At 47.1% G+C, this 20,574-nt stretch overlaps 1 protein-coding gene across 24 annotated transcripts in view; it reads left to right on the top strand.

Annotated features, from left to right (window-relative positions):
- TANC2 (tetratricopeptide repeat, ankyrin repeat and coiled-coil containing 2) overlaps window positions 1-20,574 on the top strand; it is a 283,329-nt gene that overhangs the window by 249,575 nt on the left and 13,180 nt on the right. For 21 of the 24 annotated variants that reach the window (XM_080564855.1, XM_080564839.1, XM_080564854.1 and 18 more), the window contains 10 exons: window positions 2,342-2,464; window positions 3,187-3,423; window positions 5,066-5,251; window positions 7,245-7,338; window positions 12,765-12,898; window positions 13,280-13,403; window positions 17,442-17,617; window positions 17,877-18,009; window positions 18,541-18,570; window positions 19,537-19,628. In XM_080564855.1, the coding sequence (XP_080420981.1) occupies window positions 2,342-2,464; window positions 3,187-3,423; window positions 5,066-5,251; window positions 7,245-7,338; window positions 12,765-12,898; window positions 13,280-13,403; window positions 17,442-17,617; window positions 17,877-18,009; window positions 18,541-18,570; window positions 19,537-19,628 (1,329 nt within the window). The remainder of the gene's footprint in view (window positions 1-2,341; window positions 2,465-3,186; window positions 3,424-5,065; window positions 5,252-7,244; window positions 7,339-12,764; window positions 12,899-13,279; window positions 13,404-17,441; window positions 17,618-17,876; window positions 18,010-18,540; window positions 18,571-19,536; window positions 19,629-20,574) is intronic. The other 3 variants (XM_080564844.1, XM_080564840.1, XM_080564847.1) reach the window with 1 other exon arrangement.

Below are 20,574 nucleotides of genomic sequence, written 5' to 3'. Positions count from 1 at the left end.
TTTGATGTTCCTTGAAAAACAGCCTTACAAGGAGCTCGTGTTGGATTTTGCGTCAAATCCTTGACTCTGTCATAGGCCACAGACAGCATTTGATTTCATTCCTGCTCTTCTTGGTTTTCTGTACGCGTGTCACAGCAGTCATCGTGTCACGGCACGGCTGAGACAAAGCCTTAGGGCTGTAGCAAGGTATGGATACAAGAGGAACCGATGGCCAAAGAGCAGAGGAAGCAGTAAGTTAGCAATGAAGGATGCCGACAGCTGCATACAAGAGTGCAGGACAAAAAAAAAAAAAAACTAAGCCTGTTTGAAAATCAGGATTGTGGGGGCTTGATAGAATTGTTTGAATGAAACGTACACGGTCAGGCCATGCCTTCGTCCTGCCAGGTGGTCTCAGTGAAATGGAAACCACTCATCCTATTTCAGTTTGATGTTGTGTCGGGCTGGGATTTGCTTTCGCTGAAGGGTTCAACCTGCTTTACAGAGAAGGGAAACAGAGAGTCAGGAAGATATTACCTGTAAAATGAGAAATAGTGCAGATTTGTTTCAGCAATGCTAACGGTGTCGAGTGTATTTATTCCATAAAGGATAAATGTCATCTTTTATGCATTGCACTAATATCTAAGTATATATGTTCTAATAGTGGTTGAGATTTTTATAGCGGATGTGATTATCTTCAGATGGCTATTCAGAAAATACATACTCTTTCCCTCGGTCCTGGTGGTGACTCAAACAGCTTATTTATGGGTTTGGTAGTATCATAACTATTTTTGAATTATTTTAACTGTTTATTATAAAATGGTTTTCCATTTGTCAAATGATACTGTACCGAGTTCACTGAAATTTAATATTGACCTCCAGTGTCCTGCGTTGTGTCATCTCAAAAGCAACATTTACCAGTCGCTGAAATTCCTGAGTTCTTTTTCTGCCTCAAGCAGGAGCAGCTATTTTTCTCTTCAGTTCCCTGAATTATGAAGAAAACAGGCTCATGCAGTTGTTAGTTATTTATAAAAGCTTGTGTAATCTTTTTGCTTTTTTTTAATTTGTGGTAAAACTGTTTTAAGTGACAAAACCGCCGATGGCTGGTGCAAAGCTTCTGAGCACCTTTCACACCTGTGTGGCAGTGGTCTGTAACCGAGCCCAGCAGCGGGCTCAGACGGTGATTCCTGCACTGTGAGCATCTTCCTTGGGGTGAAACAAATCCCATCGCCCGCTGCTGGTCCTCTTCCCACAGCCCCACACCGCGTGTGTCAGTCCCTCGCTGCAGAGGGGTCCAGAAGTCTTTCCAAAACGTGATCCTGCCACTCTGAGCAGGTACAAACGACCACACAGCAAGTGAGGAGGTAGGAATCGGGCTTTGCATATCAAAACAGAATTAAAGATGTCTGTACAGTTTCCATGGAAACAGCAGACTTAATGGTAAATCAATAGCAGAACAGCTACATATAGGGCATATCCACAGCACACGGCGGAGCACAACCAGCAGCAAAGCTGGCGTTCGCTTGCTGTGTCCCCATTCATCCCTCTGGTCTTTGGCTGGGCCATTTGCTAACTTCTGTTGGCTACAAAGCATTTGTCCCTTCGGTAGCAAGGGGGAAGCTTGCTTAACAGTGCCGTGGTCTGCTGATTAGCGTTGCTGAAGGAAGATGTCATAGCTCCTGTACATTGCATGTAGCCTACTCACGTACGCCAACTGGAAAGGTTGGAGACAGTCTGGTATTAGATATGGAAATGCTGTTCGAGCCCGTGGTTAAGACTTCCTTAATTTATCTTATTGTGATCGGGTATTGTCATCTAGTTTAAGCCTGTGAATAATAAGGAAACTTTGTGAATCGCTTCTGCCAAAATAACATGTACTTTATTCAAAAAGAAGAAAAGAGGCATGCTGTGCTCCTCGGCATAACGTTTTCTGGGGGAGGTGAATGGATTCGGGTTGCTCACAGTTTAATCCTGCCTTTCTTAGACTTCGGAGATGGCTGCAGAAACTTTGCAAGTTATTTCCTACAAGCTTATTAATTCAGTGCAAAGGTCGGATGTGGCAAATGATCGTGTTATCTTGTGAATAAACATTAGTGTCCTGAAACTGTTTGAAGTCCTTAGACCCAGGAGGGTCTGCCCAGTGTAATTCAATGTATCTATAAGCAATCCTCCCATACTGGCACTGTTTTAGAGACAAAAGTTAAGTTTAAGTGAGCGTGGTTACTGGGCTAATCCTGGACTACCAGCCTGGGTTTCTACTGTATAAAAGAAAGCATAATTTGTGAAGTGCTTTTACTAATGTTTTCACCCAGTAGCGAAATGAATGCGCAGGGCTTGGATCAAAGTCATCTTTTCTCTTTCACAGGGGCTGAGTAAAAAAGTCGGGGTTTCTTCCTCCATCCTCCAAGGGCTTTGGATCTCCTACAGTACCGAAGGCCTTTCCATGGCATTGGCATCGCTGAGAAACCTCTACACCCCAAACATCAAGGTACTGGAGGGAGAGGAGAGCTGGAGGGGTTCAGAGCTCACACGAGAAGCTTCCACTGCCACGCAGTCACCAAGTCCGGGACATTCCCTGCAGCTGCCTGGCAGCGACAGCTTTCTTACACTGGCAGCAGCTGAGCAGCCGACTGGAAACTGTGCAGGCATTGGTAGAACTTGCTGAGCTGTCTGAAACAGTATTTGCCCTGTATGCTCACCCCTGTGTGAACAAGGAGAGCATGGGGTCCATCTCCACGTGGTGTCCTTGCCACGCTCTCCACCTTTGGGTGTAGTCTTTCCACTACTGCCACGTGCAGAGGGAGCAGAGCAAGCTGGGGAGCAGAACGGGATGACCAAAGGCAGCACTAGGAGAGGATCCCATGGGAAGGAGAAGTTTTTCTCTCTGTGTTTTCATTTCACACCCTCACATGAGAGAGACTGTCCCCAGCTCTTGTGACCAGCTGTAGTGACTTTGGTCTAGTACGAAGTAAAACTGCACCGTTCAGAGCACATTCTTTCAGGTGAAAGTTTAAATCTTGCTACCTAAAATGGGACTGTATATTTGGCAAGTGTTTTTACTGGGCATGTTTTTACTGGGCATTTTATATCCTTCACTATTTGCTTTGAAATGCGCAAAGGGCCCTGGTTTAAATTTTTGTGTTGCCTTGACGATAAACTCATGTCTCTCCACAAAAAGCAGCTAACAGGAGCTTTGCTTTTTCTCTGTAGGTCAGTCGGTTGCTGATTCTAGGAGGTGCAAATGTGAATTACCGGACAGAAGTTCTGAACAACGCCCCGATTTTGTGTGTCCAGTCTCACCTGGGGTACACGGAGATGGTGGCTCTGCTCTTGGAGTTTGGTGCTAATGTAGATGCTGCTTCTGAAAGCGGCCTGACTCCCCTTGGATATGCTGCTGCTGCTGGATTTCTAAGTATTGTTGTGCTGCTGTGCAAGAAACGGGCCAAGGTAAGGTGATTATGTTCCTCTAACAGCTGACTTAACATATTCCATGCTTAGGCGAGGCAGAGCAGGAGCTGCAGGAAGGATATCTTGCACTTGCTAAAGAATATCCCCTATCAGATGGACGCAGGATGCTGCTGCAGAGGGTTTGCTTTTCTGTTAAAAGGCTTCAAAATCTCATGTTAAAACCAAAGGCAAGTAACTCTGGAGAGTCAGTAATTAGTATTCTGGAATTCAGGTCTGGTGCAGGAACTGCCTAATCATGCTGCACTAACGGCCTGCTGAAGTATGTTCTGGAGAAGTCCTTGAACCTCACAATGTTAAAATGGCAACGTCGCTTTTGCAGCGCAGAGAGTTCTTTAAATATCTCGTTGAGACACATTTTCCAAAAATTTCTATCAGACTTGTCCTAGAAAAATACCCTTTGTTTAGCTTTGTGGTAAGTGTTTGGAGTTTTAATTGTATATAATGAGTCAAGTTTAAATATTTTGATGAAGAAGAAAATAGTACTGATATTTGAAGTGAAGCCTCCTGGAAACAATTTGTGGTTTCTCTATATGTTTAGCTTCAGTTCAAAAAGCAAAATACGGGTTTGTGTAGTTGCGGTATGAATGTCGGGATGACTGAGAGACCGTTCAGATCTTGCCATGTTGTCTGTAATAATGCGAGGACAGTAAGAAGCAAAAAAAGAACACTGCTTTTACGGGGATATTTTGAGAGTTGGGTGAGTCCCTGTCACTTGGTGAATCTGCTCCCTCACAGAGAACAGGAATATCTGGGTTTCAAAATGCAATGCAAAAGGCTCACCGCCCAGGCTTTCCTTGAATATCCCTGCCTTTATTGAGGAGGTGCCCAACAACCCCAATTCCATCTGGGTTTAGTTTGGGGGCTGAGATGGTTAATGATGGCAAGCAGAAATGAAACACTGCTGTGTAAGTTTGTAAATGATAAATAATACTTTGCAGAGCATGGAAGTGGTTAATTGGCAGGAGGATGGATGGTAGCTGGTCTGCCCGTCCCGTTCTCACCGAGTTGCTGCTTTTGTGACAGGACCCAGAAATGCCAGTCGATGTATTCAGGCATCAAGTGAAAACTATGTCGTGTCCTGAAAAGCCTACCAAATAAGTTCCTGCGGGGCTGCCAAATGAAATCTCTGTTTCCTATTGACTTCTGCTTGCACTGGTTTCACATTAGGGTGTTAGACTACAAGCTGAGGCACTTCTGTCTCTCTTGAAAGAATCATGAAATGATATCTGGGAAACAAGCTGTTTTTCCCTTTGTGGATTTGGGTAAAGGAGACGACATCACGAGTCTGATTTCAGTCCTCAAGAAAACATCGTCGCTGTATTTCAGGACACAAAGGGAAAAACGGTTTTGCAGCCTTTGAGCCTGAAGAAAACTGAAGCTAAAAAAAAAAAAAAGGCAACTTACCCAAAGCAAACACTTGTGGCCAAGAGGATGCCTAAGCCTGGGGCAGAGTTTCTTTGGGAATAGATGTTTTCTGGTCGTGGAAGGGATAGTTTACCAGAAATATGCACATCTTGCACACGTGGCATTATTTTGAAACCGGGGCTGGAAACTCTGAAGAAAAGAAGACGCTTTGCCCAAGATGTGGCTTAATTGTGTTTTGTCGTCTTCTCTTTTCAAGGTGGATCACTTGGACAAAAACGGTCAGTGCGCTCTGGTTCACGCTGCTCTCAGGGGACACTTGGAAGTGGTGAAGTTTCTGATCCAATGCGACTGGACCATGGCTGGGCAACAGCAGGGAGTGTTTAAAAAGAGCCACGCCATCCAGCAGGCACTGATCGCTGCAGCCAGCATGGGGTACACGGAGGTAAGTCTCACCAGCCCATCGCTGTCTCCGTGGGGTTTTGGGGAAGCCAAAAGTTAACGACGTTTCCTAGCCAAAACATCGAGCAAAGGGGGGCTGGGAGGTGGAGGCGGTGCCCCTTCTCTTCTTCCCCTTCCCATCCAAGGGTTCACAGATCCCTTGGCAAAGCCTGTGGTCTGGGCAGACTTCCAAGAGAGGACATGCAACAAGCCTGTAAGTTGTTGGAATAAACCTTGAAGGAAGGGTGGGTAAACAGCGTGTTGCTAACGCCACTCCTCCAAGCGCTCAGGGGAACGTGAGACCACGCAGCTTTGGTATGTTTGCTGGGGGGAGAGAAGAGCCAAAGAGCTTGCTTCTATCGTAGTGATTACGATTTGCTGATACGATAAACGTGCATTTTCCTTCCGAGAAGCTGTATGTGAGCATTTTTGAATTGGTTGATTTCTTTGCTAAATTGAGCTCCTCTCATTTACTTGACTTGAGACTTTGCTTTTGTTAAGTATAATCCATGAAAACATAGGTAATGTGCTCGGATCAGAGGAGCTAATTAAAGAAAGCTGGGAAATTCCTATTAGCTAAGTGACTGTGAGCTGAACCGATTAGAAGCAGATGTGACTTCAAAACCAGAAAGATCTGCACGCTGAGGACATAATTTGTAACAGGGCACAGCAATTTTTGAATGAGAATTTCCCTGCAAATCATACCAGTCACCCTTATAAAAAGCAGTTTAATATTTATATTGTACCCTACATGTACATGGTTGCTTACAGAAAATACTCCAGCTCCTTGTTTTGAGGTGCTTGTAGCCCTAGATGTAAGCTGATGATTAATTTGCTGTTTTTTCTCCAACTTCAGTGATGAAACAAGTATTTTGCATGTTTATAAAGTGATCTTAATCACTGGTGGAGACACACTGGAGTCCTTGCTGGGCTTACACTCTAGTGTAACCAGACTGAGCTTTAAGCTTTAGTCAGGCAACACAAAGTCCACTAAGAGGTACAGCCCTCTGCTGGGTTCCCAGCTCCCTTCATGCCTCTGTCATTCCTGATGTCCCACGATGCACGAGAGCAGCCGGAAGACAGCAGTTGTCCCCAAAATCCCTGCCCCTCTATCAGACAACCTGTGCCCATGGGCAGCTGCACGCAGCAGAGCAGGCACAGCTTCCTCGCAAGCACTCAGCAAATGCTCCTCCTAGCCCAGACCCCAGCAGATAATTGTTTCTCCTAGACTGAGAAAAATGGTTTTGTCCTTCAGTCACGAAAGTAAAATCTCAGTTTTCTTCTTAGCCTCTTGTTTTCTCATGTCATGTGCTCCAAACACCGAAATTGCCTGCCAGTTTTCAGTCAATTAAATCCTTTAATTTACCCTGTAAAGAAGTTAGCTTGCTTCTCTGAGGTTTCAAGCATCCACAGCTGGAAGAAAAACATAGTGGAAGTCTTTTTAACGGTCTGCTTAAAGATGGTACTTAATAGAAAGGAGCTAATGGTTTCTGGAGGTAACTTCATCTTGGCTGTAGCTTAAGATAATGAAGAGGCTAATGATTATAACTGCGCCATTACGTCAGTTGCCTGTCACTCGGTTTTCCCAGCAGGAAAAGTGAATGGTCCCACTCATCGCACCCCGCCAGGTGAGTGAGGGGCAGTACAGATGGGCAAACAGCACTTCTTCACTGGCTGCAGCATCTGTAGCTCAACCCACAGCAGAGGTGCACCCGCTGCGTGCCTCGTGGTCTGTAGCAGAGCAGACACCGATACGAGGAGCTGGTGTTACAGAGGCTCATCGTGTGCAATCCTTTCGAGACACTTGGGGTTCTTTTGCTTTTATGGGGCAACAGGTTCAGTGATTGATCTCTGGAAGAGTATTTACTTGAGCTAATGGTGCCAGGCAGAGACTTTGTTCGTTTTCCTCCGTGTGTTCAGAGCAGCTCGTGTTCAAATGTCAGTAGTTTATATATAACGCACCAAAGTTCGTGAGCTGACATGTCATTTTGTTTTAGATTGTCTCCTACCTGCTCGATCTTCCAGAAAAAGATGAAGAGGAGGTGGAGCGAGCACAAATCAACAGCTTTGACAGTCTTTGGGGAGAGACAGGTGATTTCTGTAGATGCTGTAGCTTTTCCTGCATGTTTGTATTTATGGTCTCCTGCCACCTGACACATCCCTGATCCCTGCCTTTGTTGTGATGAAGGGGAAAAGATCAGTTCCTCTGATTTGATTTCAGGTGATTTACAGATGCCAAGGTTCAGTTTGCATTCTGCTTAAGTAAAGGGTTTGGCTTTTGAAAATCTTGAGCTTCTGCAGCTCCTGGCAGTAATTTCTCTGAAGCATCTTGTCTTAAGTTAGATGGATACAAAATTCTGCTCTTCCTCTCCTGATATTTGGCATATTTATCCAAAACACTTTCTATTTAACTCTCCCTTTCCTTGTAACATGCAGCACTGACTGTTAAATTATCCATTGATTTTCTGAAAATTCATCATTATTTAGTACCTGGTAATTAAAGAAAAAGTCCTTTTTGTGCAACGCTTTTTTTGTATTGATGAATATAATGCAGAAGCCCTACTCTTCTAACTTCTACCAAGCAAAAGCAACCATTCACCCCTTTTACTTCACTTACTGCACTGTCATCTCCATTTCTTGAGATATTCAGACTTGGAGTTTCTAGCTTTTAACCCCAGTGACCTCCTAAATATTATCCACCGTCTATTGTACTCAACTCACTAATCTACTTGCATCATTGGTAATGTTCCTGTCAACTTAATACACCAAGGTAATGTTCCTGTCTGGGTAACAGCGGACTGATTTTGATTCTGTCAGCTTTGTTTAAAAGTGACATGATCCAAGGGTACAGAGACTGGCTGGCATCAGCTTTGTGCGTGGTCAGGTTGTCTCTGGTCTGAAGACCGAAGAGCTGGGTTACATTTTGAGCTGATTCCTATGCTGTAGGATTGAAAATGTAGCCTTATTATGGTGCTGTAATGAATGGAGCCTACCAGAAACTATTCCTTCTGAGCAACCTCAGCTTTCAATGACAGAGGGAGAAAGGAATGAAGCGTTCCAGCATGGAGCTGGCCACAGCAGGGCTGCTCTGGGCCACTTGCAGGGCATTAGGAAAAGCAGCAGCTTGCTGCACCCACCGGGACGGAGCAGAGCAGCAAGGGCATGGTGCCATTATTGGTGGAAATAAGGCCAACATACACAAACAAGCGATTTAAAAGTGCCCCTAGGGTATCACAGAAGCAAGAAGAAATTGGATATAGGATTATTCAAAGGAAATGACGGACTATTGGTAATTGGTAATAGGACAGTGGCATTTTTACTGGCAAGGCAGGTCATAACCCCAGGTCAGAGACAGCTCATTCAAAACGTGCTCTGGTATTTGGCTCCTGAGGAAACTGTTCTACTGCGGAATAGCAGAACAAAAGGTGGTCCAGATGTCTTCAGAGTTTGATCAAAAACCACTGAAATGATGTCTTCCTGCAATGTAACCTCAGAAGCAGCATCAGCTACTGCAGATACTCTTCTCTTCTTAGGTTCAGATAGTCCTGGGTTGTCTGGATTAACCTGGCACGCCCTGGTATGGAGCCATACCCATTTTCTCAGCTGTCGTGTGACTCTTCTCTTCCCTGGAGCTCTGCCTTCACAGGTCACAGCTCCCATCCTCCTCTCTCCTGGTCAGCTGTGCTCTCTGGTCCAAAAGCTGAGCTCCGTGCTCTTCTCCCTGAAAAATCCCAGCTCATCTCTGTCCTCCTGTCCTGGGCAGCTTTGCTGTTCCCAGCCTGCCTGTTGCCTTAAGGACTCTTCAGCAGAAAACATTTCCCTCTCTGTCACCCTTCCTCCCTTACCTCCCCACCGATGCCAAAAGCTGGACTCACACAGACGTCGAGAAGTTCTGGGTTTCTGAGGAGATAGCTGGGAATGTGGACTTGTGATTTGCAAGTTGCACACAAACTAAGGAAGTAAGATGGGAAAATGAGCAAAACTGAGCCAACCACCAAATTCTGCAGCATTTTCTCCCATCACGGGCAAGACAGGTTTATATGGATCACATGACTCCCTTGCACATTGTTTTATTTTTATTTTCCCAAAAGTAAATAGCAAGTTTAGATACATTTGAAGAGAAATTCTGGTTCCAACCTAAAAATAGCAATCTGTTCTAAAAATCTGAATCACGTCTTTTCTCTTTGTTGATACTTGTTGCTCATGTGTCTAATCTTCCATAGAGCAGAGCTGACTGCCTGGCTTAGTGATATCAGCCTGATATCATCCAAACGGCAGTGCCAAGTTACATCATAAGTTTAGGAATTGCTGACAGCACAACTCCAGATGGATTATTTACCCCTGGGACAAGACTAATAGCAAAACCCAGCCCAAAAGTATCTGAGTCACTTGCAATAACTCCACCAGGGCTGGAGGTGCAAATGCAGCAAGAGCGACTACATCAGAAAGCGTTTGTCCTGCTGCCAGCCCGTGAAACAGATACACGCGCCATATAGGAGCCAGGAGCACGCTGCAATTTCGTGATTCCTTCTCCAGATAAAGTTGTTGTGTTTGTTTTTTTCTTTAAGAAAACAGACACGCTTTGCACAACAGGCAGGGGCAGAATGTGCCTTAGCAAATCCCTTCTGCTTGTCTGACGTCCTTACCGGTGGAGGGGTGCACGTCCACGCCTGCAGCTTGTCTGGGGTTTTGTTGAGCTGGGCCTTGAGAACTGCAGCAAGTCTTTTACGGCATTTATGCCAAGACTTTGTTATTACAGGGTGAGTTGTTCTCATGGCACCAGTCCTCATAGAAGAGTTGCAACTTGAACATTGACATTTTCCAGCTCTGGTGGCTGCTCCTTGGCTGGGCTCGGTGGATTCATGTTCTTCACACTGGGCCGTGAGCTCTCTGGCAGACAGTAGAACTTCAAACGTAACCGTTTCCATTTCTCTCACTTCCTCTCATTGCCTTCCCTTGGCTTTTCCAGTCTCCTTTGGGCAGACGAAGGCAGCACAGGGGAAGCCTTACCTTGGGCTGTGGGTTTTGTGGTGACTAGCGGCTCCTGCAGGCACATCAGAAATGGTGTGGTGATGTCAGGAGCAGGCTGATAAGAGCACCGCAGGAGTGCCAGAAGGCTTAAATAAGCTGAACTTGTGGAAGTTTTCCTGAAGTCATTTAATTGAGCGTTGGGGCTTGGACGGATGGACACAGCTGACACCACAGGACAGCATTATGGGCTTGAGATGCCAGTGTTGCAGCCTGGAGCATGAAGAGTTCAAAGGACATTTTGGCTGGAAGGCTGGAGGTAGAGGGGTGAGGCACCTGCATTCGGAGCAGCCAATACGGAGCTCGTTGTAGCCGGAGGGAGCGCAGGGGTTGTCTGCCCTGACCTTCTGTTCAGAGCACAGGCACTGCTGAAGTCGGGGTGTGCCTTCATGAGCCGGTACCCTGTGGTCCGGCCACGTTTTGTGCTCCTTTCACCCTGCAGAGAGTTTCTCTATTTCTGAGGTCGGCTGCGTAGATAGCCGTGTGTTACACAAGGCGTGCTTGGAGAGGTTTGTCTCGCAGCAGGCAGCGAGCCCAGGCCGTCAGTGTGGGACCGTCCTGAAGCAGCACGGTCTGGCAGCTCGGTAGCGCAGAACCTTTTAAGATTCCCTTGAGTTGGAGCTGCGAAGGACAGGCTGGAGCTCCGTACTCACACCACTTGTTTGGACCCCAAGAAGTGAAGAGCATCAAGATACATCAATGCTGGTAGCCAGCAAAGCAGAGAGGAAGAGGGGATGGCCTGGATCAAATCGTCCTGTTCCAGTGAAGTCTTTTCCAAAGTGCATTTCATGGTGAACACCGAATACTTAGGTGACTTACAGTATCTTCATTGTTGCAACCATAAGTCATTTTGACGTGAAATACCTCAAATTAACCTGCAACATTTCAAGTGCAGGCAAGTTAGAAATAGAAGCCAAAAGCCCTGCATGCCGATCCCTCTGCCGTGAACATTAGACACAGTCCTCCTTCTATATTTGTAGCTTACGTTTAAAACCCACATGGAGCTGATTATAGATTTTGCAGTATGTTCTGCTTGTGGCAGGGAGATGATTTTTCTTTTAACTCTTGGTGTCTCAACTCGGAGAGAAGAAAACTCAGCCATAATGTGGAACAGAATAGAGAATTAATTAAATCCCCCACCATTAACAGTGTTGCAGTTGGAAACCCATCAACACCTCGTAATCAGCCATCCCACAGAAATGTACTTCAAAGAAAAAAACAAGCTACGTCAGTTAGAAATAGACTCCCACCTTCTGCTCCAACTCCTACCAGAAGCAGCAGAGCCAGAGGAGCCGTGCTGAAGTGCACAGAAAGTTGGGGAGAGGAGGGAGGAACTGAAAAGTCTAAAATTAATACCAAAGACGAGCCAAAGGCAGGTCCTGCCCTTGGAACTATTTTCAGGCTGAAGGTGTCGTTCCCAACCCAACGGTACTTGGAGTTAGCAGAGCCTATTTTGACAGGGGGAGAGGTGTCAGGTGTTTCTTTTTCCCAGAGCACCTGGAATACTGAAGCTGAGGGGTAATTTGGGTTTTGCACAAGGACCCTTGCAGGTAGGATCGGTCCTGGCCAGAAACAAAGGCTGGAATTGGGGTTGTGCCTAGAGAACGTGTGAGCACGTACGTGCAGCTCTGGCTTTCCGGTTGTTTCAGAGATGTACAGGCTAAAGCGGGGTATTACAAAGAGAAATCCTCCATCTCAGTGATGCTGCTCTGTGCTAATTCTGACAAGAAAAGCCCCAAAGCCCCCTGACTTACTGTGGCGGGCAGGGATCTGGCCATGCCTCCAGCTCGGTCCCGCGCTCCACAGAATCACAGAATCCTTTAGGGTGGAAGAGACCTCCAAGATCACCCAGTCCAACCTCTGACCTAGCACTAACAAGGCGTCCACTAAACCATATCACTAAGCTCTACATCTAAACGTCTTTTAAATACCTCCAGGGATGGTGACTCAACCACTTCCCTGGGCAGCCCATTCCAATGCCTAACAACCCTTTCGGTAAAGAAGTTTTTCCTAATACCCAACCTAAACCTCCCCTGGCTTTCGCAAGGATCTCACGTAGTCAGGATCTTGGTGAAAATAGTCAAGGGCAGGTTGCGAAAGGTCTTGTCAAGGAAGCACGTTGCCAAAGATCTGTGTTTTCTCTGGAAGTTGTGCCTGTGCTAAAACACGCTGAATCCTACAGTCTGTGGCTTTTGCTGTACGGGAGACTGCAGGAGGCACGAGGGGGAACGGTGAAGGTTCCCTGTGCCACAGCCCGGCATTCCTCTGCTACAGCGCCATGAACTTGAGTCACACGGGCCTGAAATAAACCAAACTGACCAGTGGAAGCTAGAGCTGCTCTGGCCCGTCCCATTCTTGTGGTTCGTTTTGCTTCTTGGGGTGTGCAGGTGGGTATGTGTGGCATTTTGGGCACCCTCATGTTGGTGTCCAGAAGAAAGGGTTGGAAGAAGTGCCCTGGCGAACGCTCACCCCTCTCCTCTCCCCTGCAGCTCTGACGGCGGCGGCGGGCCGAGGGAAGCTGGACGTCTGCCGGCTGCTGCTGGAGCAGGGCGCCGCCGTGGCGCAGCCCAACCGGCGCGGGGTGGTCCCGCTCTTCAGCGCGGTCAGACAGGGCCACTGGCAGGTGAGCTGGCCTCGTGCGGCTTCCAACCAACCCCTGATGAAGCAGAGAAGAAAACACAGCTCTTCTGGGGATTATAATAATGAAAAGAAGAGCTTTTGCCATTTTAAACACCCCGAGCTCCTGCGCTCTGCAGACAGCTTTTGTTTACGTGCTGTGTTATCACACCGTTTGGCACACAAACAGGATGCAGTTGGCTTAAAGGGTTATTTTTCCCTTTACCTGTCTTGCTTCTTCCTTGCCCTAACGCTGCAGCACTAATCCCAGAGGGTGACACACAACTCAGGAGCGCGATTTCAAGGTGTAGGGATCCCCCTGCTCCTTCCCAGCCCTTATGTCTTTCCAGCAGCCTCTCTAGGTGTGTCCCCGCTTTGTGTGTTGCAGATTGTAGATCTCTTACTCACCCACGGTGCTGATGTGAACATGGCAGACAAGCAGGGGCGGACGCCGCTGATGATGGCTGCATCCGAGGGACATCTGGGCACGGTGGAGTTTCTGCTTGCACAAGGTCAGTGCTTGGAAGCGTGGTGGAGGCTGGCCACGGCGAGCCCTGCCGCTGTGTCCTGCACAGCTGGAGTTCATAGTGTCGGGGGGGATTGTGACCCCGTTGCTGGATGGGGCACTGGGAGAGGTTCTCAACATCTTACCTGGCTTTTTGGATAGCAAGGTTAGAGTAGGCAGAGTATTCATCTGGGCTATCCGCTTTGTTTTCTCTTTGATGCTCACAGCCTTGAAACCACACGTTTGGGTTAGTAATTAACACGGCAGCGTAGGACAGGTGCTTTGAGCATTGATTTAAGAATATGTTCTAGAACAATCAATAAGACAAAAATCAACAAATGCTGCAACTGAACCACCAACGCCATGGACCAGACAAGTGAGACTCAGCTACGGGGTTTGGGGCACATTTTAACACTCCGATTTTTAGCACTAGTATTGTTACCCACAGTTTTGACACCCACATCAGCAGCAGGGTAAGGCCCTGACACGGGCAAGGATTTGGTATATTGGGTGAAAACAATACAGGATTGTTTCAAAAATAGTCTGCCCGTCAGTCTTGCACTCACAGATTCACTTTGCTTGGTACTTTCAGTGTCTCATAACTCCTCTTCACTAGGAGTTACTCAGTCAACAAGAATGTCTTCCAATTTTACTCATTTCTGATGTAAATGTTTGAGGTGAGTCAGAACAACACAGTCTGCAACCTGTGCAAACATGATTATTACTTATTCTGTAGCTCCTTAGATCCTTTTTTTTTTTTGACCGATAGCCAATGTTTGTTTGGTTTGTTTGGGTAATTTTCCATTATTTTTGGCTAGACATAGCATTTAATTCTTGTATCGTTATTTGATATTTTTATTTCAGGTAAGATCCCTGTTTGGGAAAGGGATATTTTCTTCATATCGTAAGCGACTGTGTCTGACCTCGTAGCCAGAACGCGAGACACTTGAACATTTTACGTAGTAGTTGTAAAAACATTCTTTTTTTCCACTGTAAAATTGCCAGGCTTCCAAGTGCAAGTTTCCCCTTGCCTGTCTGTCCTGAGCCACAGGCCTGCAGGGTCCTCGCTGTTCAGGGCTGTAACCTGCAAAGGGATGTGACAAAGATCAAGGCATCAAGTTTTTTATGAATTAATTCAATTAATTCTCCTCTGTTTTGCTTTAAAAAAAAAATCAAATCGTGGGTTTTGGCAAACTTGAGAACTGTGCACGTTGCTGAAGACTGGGTCAGTGAAGGATGAAGATAGCAGATAACCTGATCCTGGCTTTGGGTGGCCAACAAATGTGCGTAATGCTTCCCTGGTTGTTTGGACACCAAGGGCCCAAGAAGTCAAATCCGTGGAAGTCTTTTCACTTGAAAAGGACCATCCTTCTAAATAGCTTAATAAACTCCGCTGAATATGCTCTAACACATGGTCCTGAAAAGTTAGCTCAAGCCTGGGCAGAGTACAGTGATATATGGTGGATTTTAATTAAAATGGCTTTGACAATCCTGTTCAATGTTTCATTAAAATCAAAGTGTGTGAATCATAAGCCATAAGCATTAATTAGTGTGTTGCAAAGCAAATCTCATTTGACTGTACTTGATTAACACAGTCAGCATTTGTAAACACTTTTTATTAACAGAGTTGCAGTCATCGATCAATTTGAAATCCAAATTTCTGGAGTTACCTGTTGCTCTCGCTTAGTACCCAGAAGGAATGGACATGTGAACCGGGAAAACTTTCCTGGCTGCAGCTCTGCCAGAGCGGGTATTTGTACAAATCCATGTCTGACAAAGCAAATTGGTCTCGATAAGTGTTCAGTTTGGAGAAACCTTGATTCTCAATCTCACTTCCCTGCAAAAACCAATCCCTGATGTTTTTACTACCTTGAGGTATTTGGTACGTGGGGTTGCTGCTCCTCACTGGACATCTTGTGCCTGTGACTCACACACAGAGCTGAGCCTCGTCCCCACAGAGGTGTGACCTGCCTGGGCATTTTTGGATGTGTCCTCTGTACTGAAAGGATCTGACCGGCCTGGCCCCTTCCTGCTTCTTTTTGATGCTCCAACAGCATCGATGGAGTTTATTTTTTCTCTCGCTGGCTCCCCGTCTCACTGTTTTATGCTTTAGTTAACTTTTTTAAGGCAGGAGCAGCCCAGCCCCTCTCAGAAGGAAGCTGGTTTACCCAGACAAAATCCCACTGCAGCAGGGATCGGTCCCATGAGCTCACCTTAAGCCACTTGCCCTCAAAGCCATCAGCTTGTTTCCCGTCCAACTGCCTTGGTGCTAAGGAGGCCGGAGATGGCCCGAGGAGCGAAGGATGCCTTGTGGTGCAGTCACAGGGAGGTTCTGGGAGCCACAGCTGCAAAGGGACCTTGGCTCTTCTGTGGACGTCATGCCCAGCACGCACAGGAGCAGCGGTTTGGCATTTTTGAAGCAGTTTGCATTGTCCTCTCGTGGAGTCCTTCGGCTTGCATTGCTGCCCTGAGACCCTGAAGTCTTCATGTGTCAGCCTGAGGTATGGTGGCTCTTCCACTGGACTGGGAAAAGAGTGGGAAGGCTGAGCAATGATGAGGCTTTCCAGCCTTCCCTCTTCCTGTGGGAGCTTTCTCACCTGCTCCAGAAGAGTCGGGAAAAAAGCACTAGAAGCCTTTGACTGTAAGAAAGGAACAAATAAGAAGGGATGAAATGAGGTTTGTCCTCTTTTACTGAGCAGAAGGTGGCCTCAGTTAGCTGAGGGTCATCTCGAGAGCTTTCAGAGAGCTTCAGAAGGGTTCCTGGTGCCACGTGGGGCACCATTAGAGGAGTTTGTCATAGATTTGAGCTGTCCTGCAGCCAGTGTACCACCTTGGCACACCAGATCGCCCCAGCCACTTGCTTGGCACCCGCCTCGCTGGCGTTGTGCGCTGCTGTTTGGAGGCAAGCAGCGGGCAGGATGCCGTGGCTGTGCTGAAAGCTCTAGGTGGAGCTTTCTGAACGTTATCTCCAGCAAATATTCCTGTGTTTTGCTCCTCTGCAAACAAGAAGTTGTGCAAGCTGGAAGACACAGCAGCTCGCTATCGCCTTGGTAATGTGTGCTAACCAGGGGATAAGTCAGCTGGGATGAATGGGAAGGTTCAGGAAATTCACATTACTCCCCCACTTGCTAAGCTTTCTGGAGCCAGTGAAGAACACACGGTGGGCGGTTTCGAGTTTACCTACAGGAGAAGAATACTGCAGCAGCAATTCAGCCCAGCCTGCTGGCAGGAGCATCCTGCAGGTAGCCACAGTTCCTCGGAGGAGCAGAGCTGATACACGTCTCTTCTGCACACTCAAGAGCGAGAGCCCTGCCTGTGCCATGGCAACAGGACTTGTCTTCGTGCCACGAAGAGGAGTGTTCACTTAATGCTGCTGTTCAGATCTCGTATGCGTACCCATATGCCGTATGAAGCAACACTGACCCGTTGGTATGGCAGCACAATTTCTTCATCCAAGAAAATGTCAAGTCCCCCTTTCCTTGGCTTGCAGTTGGCAGTAGTTTATCCCACAACGTTGTATTTATGTTGGGTAAAGTTCAGGGAGAAATACTGCTGGAAATTGTGTCGATTCGGTTAAAGGGGAAGGAGTGAGGAGGGGGAAATATGTGCTTTTTTAGAAGAAATGAGCTGAGTTGACTTAGTTCCCCTGGTACACTGTGACCTGCTGAAACAGCAAAACAGCCTTCATCCCTGACTCACACAGGCTGGAATGGGTTTAGATGAAAAACAGTTAAAAAGGAAGATTGATGTCTCAGATGAGGGATGTCAAATCCATCCTGCTGCTCAGAAGATGTTTGCCAGGACAGCCTACAGAGCCACATGTGAAAAAGTTTGCAGCTTGGTGTGAATAAACTCGCTTGCCACGGTTCCCATCAGCACATTTGAAGTAGTGACGGAGGGTGCGATACACGGTGGGAGAAATGTTAATAAAGTAATTAATAATCGTATACATAGCGCTCTAAGCTGTCATTGCTACGTGGATGGTTTGTTGCATCCTACTGCTCAATGACAGAGCTCCCAGGTGAACTGACGCTTGTTCTTTCAGGTGCCTCCATCTCTCTGATGGACAAGGAGGGCTTGACAGCGCTCAGCTGGGCTTGTCTGAAGGGCCACCTGTCTGTGGTGCGTTCCCTGGTGGAGAACGGGGCTGCCACTGACCATGCCGATAAAAACGGACGCACTCCGCTGGACCTGGCTGCTTTTTACGGCGATGCAGAGGTGGTAAGTGGCCTGTAGTGCATGCAGAACAAAAAACGCTACAGAATGGTACAGCGCGGCTTGAAGTAGCAGCAAGCATCGTGCTTCCCCTCTGCACGTGCTTCCACAGGGGCAGTGCATGCCAGGGATGAAACCTCAGCCCCGCAGAGGTGGTTCTGGCACAAGCAGTGGAGCAGAGCAAGCTTTGGCTGCTCCGACTTCACACCAGCAGCGCACAGAGGTCCCTCCGGAGCAGAACTGACTGTCGCCTTTGCTGTTGCAGGTTCAGTTTCTGGTGGACCATGGGGCCATGATCGAGCACGTCGACTACAGCGGGATGCGGCCCCTGGACAGGGCAGTGGGGTGCCGCAACACCTCGGTGGTCGTCACCCTCCTGAAGAAAGGAGCGAAGATAGGTAGGGACCAGGGGAGGACGCGCTGTCGGCTCTGTACTCAGGCAGGACTCGGAGCAGGGGCTTCCTAGTGAGCAGAAACCTAGCGTGGAGGTAGCCCCAGCCCCAGCTGCTGCTTCGTACTCCGAAAGCAGCCAGCGAGTCATGACTGCCTTGTCCTCTTGATTAAATTGGGATTGTTTTTGCTGTCGTATTACTTAGAAAAAGTTAATAAACAACTGTTTCTTTGGCAAGGTCTTTCCTCCGGTAAAGCTTTTTCTATCTTTACTAGTCTGAGTCGACCAATATACTATGTTCATGCATTGCTGTGAGCTGCTGCATTCACTTGCTCTGTGTATGCTTTCAGATTTTAGTGTTACCTGCACTGCGCCACACAGCTGCTCACGTTACGTTTTCCTGTGAAAGGGGATTTTGCTGGTGCATTGGCTTCTTTGCTGCCTGCCTCTCACAGCTGCTTTTTTCCTTTCTTTTTTTCACCTTCATCCATTTTTTCCCCTCTCTCCTACAACTTTTTGTTTTCTCCTTTCTTTGAAGGTTGTCAGACGTTACCGAGTCGCCCACGAGGTATATCTCATTGCTGTCAGCATCAGCCTCGATCTGATAGCTTTGTCAGCCTTGCTTTCTCCTGTTTGATTTAGCCTGCATGCGTCCCCAACACCTCTAATCTTTTAATTTACCTCACCTTCAAATAATTTTTTTAAATGACTGTTGCAGAGAATAACTTGAACTCAAAAACTAACCCCCTCCCCCCAAAACGTACTGAATCTACTTACGCAATATTGTTGACTTATTCTTCCCCCACACTAATGAGTTGTCCCCAAATTTTTGCCGCCCCTGCCTCCCAAGTATCAGGCCTTGAGATAACAACTGGCTCTGCACGGGTGGACCCTGCGCTGGCCAAAGCCAGACGCTGCTGTCCCGCGGCATTCACCTGCCCAGAGCCAAGGTTGTCCCCAGCCCAGCACGGATCCTTCGGCACGAGCCGTGCTGAGACACGGCCTTGCCTTTGTAACATCCTCCAACTGTTTGGGTTTTCTGCTCTCGTATTTCACACCTTGTGAAGTTGGAAATCAAAATCCAATTAAAAGCAAAATGCCTACCGACAGTCAAACTGCAGATTTCCTAGGACACCATATATATTTTAATTTACAAGTGCTCTTTATGTAACCACTTTGATTTTCCTTTCAAACCCGGCTTACTTCCCGACCACACTGCCTTCCCCCCCCCCAGCTGGTTCTGCAAACAGCACTGCCCTCTCGTGGAAATGGCTCCCAGCATTTCCCAGACGCGGCGGTGGTGATTAGCGTTAGCCTTAATGACTGCCAAGGAAAAAACGTTGCAATGTGGATGACGTTCATTTAAGTGCGAGAGGAATTGTCAGCTCAGTCCTTTGGAGCACTCTGCTCTTTGACCATGCCAAGTTGTTCTCTCCAGCAGAAATTCCCACCCCAGGATATTTTTTCCACCCAGCTTCCTACCACCCTTGCATTGTATGAGTTTTTTACCCATCATGCATCCTGTACACTACAGGTCCAGCAACATGGGCGATGGCAACCTCCAAACCAGACATCATGATCATCCTGTTGAGCAAGCTGATGGAAGAGGGAGACATGTTTTATAAGGTGAGAAAAGCTTTTTAAGAGAAATTGAAAAAAATGCCGCTTACAGCATACATTTCTACAAGGTTTTGGTCTTCCTTTGGTAGCTCAGTGAGCAACGCTGCTGCCTTAAGCTATGGCAAGCAAACACTGCTGCTTGTGGGATCCCACGTGTCGCAAACTGTTTGGTTTTGGTTAGTGGGGTTGGGGAAGGGGGCGGGGTTGATTGCCAAAATCTATAACAAGGCTGAAGCACAGCCAAGTCTGTCTGCATGCTGGCTTTCAGCCAACACTTCATTTCCTCCTTGGAAACACCAGGACCTAAGTGTTTTGCAGAGATCCTCAGTGCCGATGCCATTGCGTCAGATCTGGCAGTGTTGTCATTACCTAGCTGGCGCTCTGCTGTGAAGCAAGGCAACGAGACAGGATAGCCCAGGAAAACTAGTAAAAGAAAGTTTTTGTAACGAAAACAGATTGTCAGGACACAGATGGCTTTGTCATGTCCTTCAGCCCATGGGAGATGTTCCACCACTACAGTTAGAGTCTTTTTTGCTCCGTGTTTATTTTAAGCCTATCTTTAAAACCTGGAGATTTGCACACACACAAAAAAATGTGCAAGTACAACAATGATTCACTGTTAGGCTCCAAGGGTGAAGCAGAAAATATGCAAAGCTGGCATTGTAACTGGAGTTATCTGCCAGAGATACGTGATACAACTGAGAAACCTGAGTCTGAAAGGTTTTAAAGCTTACTGTTCGTAGCTGTAAAATTTATGTCTGGGTCGTCGTGAATTGCATGTGTCCTAGATCCCATTTTGCCCTCTTTCTTTCACCCTAGCAGCCATGGCTGCCCACCTCCAGGGCGCAGATCATCCCATCCCAAAAACAGGTGCCCAAAATAGCAAGGCTGAGTCACCCTTTGAAGGTGACTGTTGCGTCCCAATAACTATAAAAGGAACCCAGTTGACAGC

The sequence above is a fragment of the Anser brachyrhynchus genome (assembly GCF_964034855.1).
Source record: "Anser brachyrhynchus genome assembly, chromosome: 22".
Taxonomy (NCBI): Eukaryota; Metazoa; Chordata; class Aves; order Anseriformes; family Anatidae; genus Anser; species Anser brachyrhynchus.
This window is presented reverse-complemented; position numbering and strand designations above follow the sequence as displayed.